At 44.6% G+C, this 8,820-nt stretch overlaps 1 protein-coding gene across 1 annotated transcript in view; it reads right to left on the bottom strand.

Moving 5' to 3' along the window:
• Positions 1-8,168, bottom strand: part of LOC141055837 (uncharacterized) — a 70,897-nt gene extending 62,729 nt beyond the window's left edge. The window contains 5 exon segments of the mRNA XM_073552547.1: positions 6,983-7,073; positions 7,272-7,369; positions 7,453-7,576; positions 7,660-7,839; positions 7,969-8,168. Of these exon segments, the coding sequence (XP_073408648.1) occupies positions 6,983-7,073; positions 7,272-7,369; positions 7,453-7,576; positions 7,660-7,839; positions 7,969-8,046 (571 nt within the window). The 5' untranslated portion in view covers positions 8,047-8,168.
• Positions 8,169-8,820: the final 652 nt, after the last annotated feature.

Below are 8,820 nucleotides of genomic sequence, written 5' to 3' on the forward strand. Positions count from 1 at the left end.
CTCTCAATGGAGATAAAGCAATTGTCTGATCGTGTGGAGCAGCTCGCTGCGGAAGTGCGGGGAATTTCCGCCTACCTTGCTCATTCACATGCTGCTGAACCAAAGATCCCTACTCCTGATGTGTTTTTTTGGTATCGGTCTAAATTTTTGAATTTCAAAAATAATTGTAAATTATTTTTTTGCCTTGAAGCCTAACTCGTCAGGGAGCTCCGCACAGCAGGTTAAAATTGTCATCTCCTTGCTGCGCGGCGATCCCCAGGATTGGGCGTTTTCTTTGAAACCAGATGATCCTATTCTGACTAATGTGAACGCATTTTTTCAAGCCTTGGGGTTGTTGTATGACGAACCTAATGCTATTGATCAGGCTGAAAAGACCCTGTTGGCATTGAGCCAGGGTCGAGATTCTGCAGAATTGTACTCTCAAAAATTCCAAAAGTGGGCGGTCCTTACTACCTGGAATGATAATGCCTTGGCAGCTCTCTTTCGGAAGGGTTTGTCAGAAGCCGTAAAAGATACTATGGTGGGATTTCCTGTTCCCTCTGGTCTTGATGATTCTATGTCATTAGCCATTCAGGTTGATTGGCGTTTACGTGAATGCAGGACTGCACAAGAGGTGTTGCCACCTGTTGAACAAGTGTCTGAACCTATGCAATGTGATAGAGTTTTGTCCAGGGAGCAACGTCAGGAGTTCAGAAGGCGTAATAAGCTGTGTTTTTTTTGTGGAGATGCCTCGCATATTATTTCTGTCTGTCCTAAACGAGAGAAACGTTTTGCACACACGTTTTCTGTGGGTGGTGTTCAACCTAAGTTTCTTCTGGCAATTACTCTGATCTGCTCCCTGTCCACATTTTCCGCCAAGGCTTTTGTGGATTCGGGAGCAGCCCTGAACCTAATGGACTTGGATTTTGCTAAACATTGTGGATTTCCTATGACACCTCTGCAGACGCCTATCCCTTTGAGGGGGATTGATGCTACTCCTTTGGCGAAAAATAAACCTCAGTTTTGGACCCAGGTGGTAATGCGGGTCGCCCCAGACCATCAAGAAAATTGCAGATTTTTGGTGCTGCATAATTTGCATGATACCATTGTTCTGGGGTTTCCCTGGTTGCAAATTCATAATCCAGTTTTGTATTGGAAATCTGTGTCTGTGGTGAGTTGGGGTTGTCGGTGTGCCCTTAGTGAGGCTCCGGTTTTTTCCACCTCACCTCAGTCGCATGATGTTCCTGACTATTTGGCGGATTTTTATGATGTATTTAGTGTGAATGAGTCTGCGTCTTTGCCTCCTCATAGGAGTTATGACTGTGCAACTGAACTGAGCCCGGGGTGTAAATTTCCCAATGGTCGCCTCTTCAATTTATCTGTACCTCGCACGAGGCTATGCAATCCTATATTAAGGAGGCGTTGGAGAAGGGTCATATTAGACCATCCTCTTCACCCTTAGGTGCTGTTTTTTTTTTCGTGGCCAAAAAGGATGGTTCATTAAGGCCTTGTATTGATTATCGCGCCCTCAACAAAATTACTATAAATTTTAGTATCCGTTACCCCTGATTTCGGATCTATTCTCCAGAGTTAAAGGTGCTTGCTGGTTTACCAAGCTTGACCTCAGGGGGGCGTATAATCTTATCCGCATTAAGCATGGGGATGAATGGAAGATGGCGTTTAATACTCCGGAAGGACATTTTGAGTACCTGGTGATGCCTTTTGGGCTCACTAATGCCCCTTCTGTCTTCCAGTGCTTCATGAACGATATTTTCCGAGACTTTGTGGATAAATTTTTGATTATCTATCTGGATGATATTTTGATCTTCTCCAAGGATTGGGATTCTCATGTGGAACATGTTCGGACTGTGTTCCGGATCTTGAGGGAGAATTCCCTGTATGTCAAAGGATCGAAATGCCTTTTTGGGGTACAGAGGATTTCTTTTTTGGGATTTATTTTGTCTCCGTCAACTATTGAAATGGACCTGGCCAAGGTACAGGCCATTTATGATTGGGTTCAGCCCACTTCTTTGAAGGCCCTCCAGAAGTTTTTGGGTTTTGCTAATTTTTATCGGAAATTTATAGCAAAATTTTCTAGTATTGCCAAGCCATTGACTGATCTGACTAAGAAGGGTGCTGATGTGTTGAATTGGTCTCCGGAGGCTGTTTCTTCCTTTCAGGAGCTGAAGCAAAGATTCACTTCTGCCCCGGTTTTGCGGCAACCTCATGTCTCACTCCCGTTCCAGGTAGAGGTGGACGCTTCTGAGATTGGTGCAGGAGCTGTTTTGTCCCAAAAGGATCCTGCAACATCTAAAATGAATCCCTGTGCTTTCTTTTCCTGACAGTTCTCTCCATCTGAACGTAACTATGATGTGGGGAATCGGGAACTGTTAGCCATGAAATGGGCATTGGAGGAGTGGAGACAATGGTTGGAGGGAGCTAAACATCAAGTCGTGGTCCTCACTGTCCACAAGAATTTGATTTACCTGGAGTCAGCCAAACGCTTGAACCCTAGACAGGCTAGGTGGGCCTTGTTTTTTACACGTTTTGATTTTGTGGTCTCTTTTCTTCCTGGCACTAAGAATGTTAAGGCTGACGCTCTCTCTAGGAGCTTCTTTGCTGATTCTCCTGTGGTGACCAAGCCTGCTACCATCTTAGGCGAAGGGGTAGTTCTTTCTGCCATCTCACCCGATTTGAGACGTGCTCTGGAAGAGTTCCAGGAGGACAAACCTGAGCGTTGTCCCAGTGGGAAGTTGTATGTTCCTGACCAGTGGAAGAAGAGAGTGATGTCTGAAGTTCATTGCTCTGCATTGGCTGGTCATCCAGGTATTTTTGGTACTAGAGATCTGGTGAGTCGGTCTTTTTGGTGGCCCGCCTTGTCTCGTGATGTCAGGAATTTTGTGCAGTCCTGTGGGACTTGCTCCCGGTCTAAACCTTGTTCTCGCTCTAGTGGGTTGTTGATGCCTTTGCCCGTCCCCAGGAGGCCATGGACCCATATTTCAATGGATTTCATCTCTGATATGCCTGTCTCTCAGAGAATGACTTATTTGGGTGATTTGTGATAGGTTCTCTAAGATGGTTCATCTTGTACCACTCCCTAAGTTGCCATCTTCCTCTGAGTTGGTGCCCCTGTTTTTGCAACAGGTGGTTCGCTTGCACGGGATTCCTGAGAACATTGTATCTGACAGAGGAGTTCAGTTTGTGTCTAGATTTTGGAGGACTTTCTGTTCCAAGCTGGGAATTCAGTTGTCCTTCTCCTCTGCTTTTCACCCTCAGACCAATGGGCAGACGGAGAGAACAAACCAGACCTTGGAGTCGTATTTGAGATGTTTTATTTCCGCTGATCAGGATGATTGGGTTTCATTTTTGCCCTTGGCCGAATTTGCTTTAAATAATAGAGCTAGTTCTGCCACTTTGATGTCACCTTTTTTTTGTAACTTTGGGTTTCATCCTCGATATTCTTCAGGGCAGGTGGAGCCTTCTGCCTGCCCAGGTGTTGACACTGTGGTGGAGAGAATGCACCAGATCTGGGACCAAGTGGTGGATAAGTTATCTCTCTCCCAGGAAAAGGCCCAGCGGTTTTCCAACCGACATAGGACCATTGGTCCCCAGTTTAAGGTTGGTGATATGGTTTGGTTATCATCAAAAAATATCGCTATGAAGGTGGCTTCTCCTAAGTTTAAGCCTAGATTTATTGGACCTTACAAGATTTTGGAGATTATTAATCCGGTCTCTTTTTGTTTGACTCTTCCTGTCACATTTAAAATCCATAATGTGTTTCATAAGTCCTTGTTGAAGAGGTTTGTTGAACCAGTAGTTCCTGGGGTGGCACCTCCGGACCCTGTATTGGTTGAAGGTAACATGGAATATGAGGTAGAGAAGATACTGGATTCCCGTCTGGCTAGACGGAGACTCCAGTATTTGGTTAAGTGGAAGGGTTATGGTCAGGAGGATAATTCCTGGGTCTCTGCCTCTGATATTCATGCCAAAAGATTGGTGCGTGCCTTTCATCGGGCTCACCCTGATCGCCCTGGTGGCGTGGATGAGGGTTCGGTGACCCCTCCTCAAGGGGGAGGTACTGTTGTGAGTTCATTTTCCCCTTCACCATTGAGGTCTGATGAACTCCCTCTTCTGGTGAAGGAAGGTAGTGAGGCTGATTACCAAGCATCTGGGCAGGATGATGATGACTGGGTGACGGGAATTGCGACTGGATATAAGGCAGCCGACGCCCTTCTGCCTGGCTGGTGATTTCTCTGAGGGATTCTAGGAGACCAGTCTGATTCCTGCTCCTCAAAAGCTAAGTTTTCTGCTCTTCTTTTTGCATTTGTGTTTTGGTTTTGTTTTTCCTTGTTTTTCTGGATTTCTGCCATTCCCTGCTGGGGTGTGCTGAATTCCTTTTTGCTCTGTCTTCAGAAAATACCTGAGTACTGATATAGTCTTTTTTGAAGCCTAGCGTCTTCAGGGCTTTTTTCCCTATCAGCTGTTGGCTCTTGTTTTGATAGGGTTTTGGCGGATTACAGACAGCAGCTTTTCTATCCTGTCCTATGTAGTTAGCTTGGGCCCCATCGTTTGCTCAGCCTATCTTTCTATCTGTGTGAGTGTTTTTTCATCTTGCTTCACCGTCATTATTTGTTGGGGGCTGCCTATTGCTTTGGGGTCTGCTCTAGGGCAGTTTAGATTTCCCTTCCTGTCTTTAGGCTATGTAGTTCTCCGGCTGTGATCGAGGGGTCTAGGGCACCGTAGGAACCAGGGCTGTGGAGTCGGAGTCGTGGAGTCGGAGTCGGTGCTCATTTTGGTGGAGTCGGAGTCGGAGTTGGAGTCGGTATAAAATGGACCGACTCCGACTCCTAAAATATATAATAAATTGGGTACAGTAATTCAATGCAGGATGTGCTGAATATTTTTTCATAGGAGTTTGGGAAAGTTATGAAATGTCCTATAAATGGCTGTTATATTCCTGATCTAAGACTACATTCACATACAGCGTTTTTCCTGTGTTTTTTGAGGATTCGTTTTTCAGCTGCAAAAGTTGATCATCTTTTTAAAAAACTGCATCACCTGAAAGGTTTTTGAGCTCATAGATAATGTTACTCAATAGCAAAAGCAGATTAGAAATCTGCTCTATCCATTTATCCATATCTGTCTATCCATATCGTATCTGTACCAAAAAGAATGAAAACCGGGTAGTACACCAATATATATTCTGTTCTATCTAAATATCTTGATTATTGGATCATAAAAATGATTAAATGTCTGAGGTTCACATTGTACTACAATAAATTTTTCACTTAAATATAAGCAATATGTGTGGGAGTCGGAGTCGGAGTCGTGGAGTCGGAGTCGGTGTAAGGGAAATTGAGGAGTCGGAGTCGGAGTTGGAGTCGCAGGTTTGGCTTACCGACTCCACAGCCCTGGTAGGAACCCCCCAAGGCTACTGCTAGTTGTTGTTGATAGGTTCAGGGGTCTGTAATCCGATAGCTGCCAACTTCTCTGGTTTTCTGGACTTAGCTAGTATTTCTGTTTTTGCCTCCTACGGTGACTCTTTCATAACACAGCCCCTTTTATGATGTCACAAATCCAAACCCATAAGGTACTCCCCCCCTGAAATTGGTCAGACGAGCGGGAGGTTTGATGCCAGAAGGACCCCCCAGATGCAGGGTGACGTGTGGCTGCTGCCCAACCCCCGCCACATGGCTAGTCTACAGACCATCTAAGCAACTGTAAGTTTAATTTCTGCTGTTAATCCCTTTTATTTTATATTTGCAATGTACATATCTAATGTCTCAACTTTGTAACAACTTTTATCTGTGTAATCACTGCCCACCTTTTGGGAATAAATGATAACTATTAGTCTGTCTTCATGCTCTAAAAAACAAACACGTGCCTTTAAGATAATTACGCTACTGATTTGGTTGGCTTCGAACCCCTCTATTAAGTCTATAACTTAAGCAGAGAAATCTGGGGCTGGTGGCGGCGTGGTGTTTTGGTTGGTTGGGCTAGCTGGCAGTGACGGAAGGGTTTTATATGCTGATTGGGTGGCTGCGGCCAAAGCATTAATAATTCCCTCACTGCAGCGGTCTAATCGCCCGTACACAACAAGCAGCCCGTCCGGCGACTAATTATTCTAGGTGTAGTTCCCTGACTGACCTGAGGGTAAGGGGGGTGCCTGAGAGCTGCGAGTTCCAAAGTGGAACTGAAAAGTGGGATATCCATAAATCCCTGCAGTTCGTGGAAGATTGTTAGCAGTTGTGGGACATCAAAAATAACCCCCTGCGATAAATTGTTAGGGCAAGACTAGCTTGCTGTTTTGTTTGTCACATGGTGCCAGCGGTGGGATAACTAAGATAAGCCCCCTGCGCTTGTGATAGCCATGGTCGGCAGTGCATCGCATCCCTCCGTCCGTGACATACCGGTGTCAGCGGCGGGATTGTGACATCAGGATAAAGTGAAACTCTGTTGTTATTGTACAGAATTCACACTTGACCTCACTGCACATTTAATGTTGTCGATCATAAAAGTTTGGTCAGAAAGACTGGACCTGGTCTTGTAGGGACCATATGAGCACATTCAGCAGCACAGAAGGAGGAGAAGGTAGATTCATCCCATAAGATATCAGGGTTCTAGGAAGGCAACAGCATCATTACCCTCCGCTTTCTCTTACAGACCCATCATAATATTTTTCTTCAAGTGATTTTCCAACTTATCAGCACATTCTACGTACGCTGTCATTTGGCTTTGTAATTTAAAGATCTGGGCAAGTAAAGGTCAGCATCTCATAACTTCAGGGTGTAGGGGAATCCTCCAAGTTGTAAGTTCTATAAAAAAGAGCTTTCAATGCCCAAAGTCATTTGAACAGTTCTGGGTGGAGGAGAATGTTGTGGTCTAGAAGCAAAATGCTAATTACATGAGTGTGTTTCTGCCGAACTACAAGACCAATAAAGCAGCCACAGTCAATGACGGATAAGAATCGCTAATTTCTATGCATATAGTGGTTACTATTTACCTGGGTAATTATATATAGGAATCTCCTCTTTACACCGATCATCACCTCTCACATATGTCTCTGTAGTATTAATATGGGTCAAATCTTCACCCTGAAATAAATATTGTAAAAGTCACAGACAGATGGAGAAGTCACATCTATGATCAGCTCTAATCCTGCCATCTCCACCGTTCTCAATACACAAGTATAAAACATATAATCCTGGTGGATAAAACAAGACTGAGCACAAGACCTTCACAGCCGTCTACACATCATAAAGGAGATCTCCTGACACCTTCTCTCCATCTACCTGATGATCCTGAGGAACATTGGGATCTTCTTGTTTACAGTCCTGTGGAAGAAGAGGACGGGGACATCTCTCTGGTGTTGTCTTCTTACTAGATAGATCTGGAGGAAACACATACAGGCACTGAATTCATTCTTTACATACAGATAATTATAGACCGTGTGTATTTAGTCCTGTCTATTACCTGTTGATGTGAGGGGCTGGGGAACCTCCATCATGACGTCCTTGTACACATCTTTGTGTCCTTCTAAATACTCCCACTCCTCCATGGAGAAAAAGACGGCGACATCCTGACACCTTATAGGAACCTGACACATACAATGATACCGTCACCCCCCCAATCCCTTCATAGAATTACTATATAATGTCCCAGCATTCCCAGCAGTGTCACCTCTCCAGTCAGCAGCTCAATCATCTTGTAGGTGAGTTCTAGGATCTTCTGGTCATTGATGTCCTTATGTATCAGGGGGTGAGGTGGAGGCCCTGTGATTGGGCTCAGGGGTCTTCCCCATCCCTCAGACACATGGTCCTGGCAGCGCTCACTAGAGGTCTTCTTCACTACTGTGTAATCCTGGTTATGGAGAGACACATTAATAAATCTCACTACAGACATTTCCAGAGTCCTCACCTCTCCAGTTCTGTCCATCCATTATTCCCATAGATAAGAATGATGTAATGTGACGTCATCAGAATCTCTCACCTCTCCAGTAAGCCGGAAGAGGATCTCTAGGGTGAGGTGTAATATCCTCTCCGCCATCTTGTCTCTGTCCACATCCATCCTTGATGGGTAAATCAGGAAAATTCTCTTATATGGAAGATCTTCACTGAGAGGATCCGATATTGTAGAGACCTGAATGAGAAGAAGATGAGCCGATGTAACATCATAAAAATCCTGTGTAATAATACAATTACTAGAGATAATAAGGGAACATATGAGATTTATTATTTTACAGTATTTAGTTTTCTTCTTTACATCTACTAATAAAACCTATATATTTAGACCACAGACAACAAGCAGTCAACAGCTGAATACGTTTCTCATAGACTCATCTTCCATAACGCTAATTCTCGTCTCACTTCCCGACACTGGAATCAGCATTAGCAATACTGCAGGAGATATTCATTACACGTGACAGGAGAAATAACTACTTCATGAGGAGGACGACATCTTCATCTTCTACTAGGCTCTAGAAACATATTTGGCCAGAGTCCATCACCGACTCCATCACCACCGGCCGTCTGTATGAATGTTTCCTATATTCTGCACAGAGACGGCACAGGGGCGGCTGTAACAAAAACCCTGGCAGTTTAACCACTTGCTGCTGTCAAAACCAAACATGGCATCTAAGAAGTTGTGACAGAATTTGGCTGAACGCCCTACGCCCCCCAACTACTCGATAGTATGGGGCGGCCTAGTTACAACAATACTTACATGCCTAATAATGGTGTCTGGGCTGCAAAGTACGAAGGTCTATTAGGCCGGGCCAGTGGTAGCGTCCAATAAGTTACCTTTTAACGCCCCCCACACAGACTAAAGTTACGTAAAAGCACT

The sequence above is a fragment of the Dendrobates tinctorius genome, unplaced genomic scaffold, assembly GCF_039654945.1.
Source record: "Dendrobates tinctorius isolate UK_male_01 unplaced genomic scaffold, ASM3965494v1 ptg000192l, whole genome shotgun sequence".
NCBI lineage: Eukaryota > Metazoa > Chordata > Amphibia > Anura > Dendrobatidae > Dendrobates > Dendrobates tinctorius.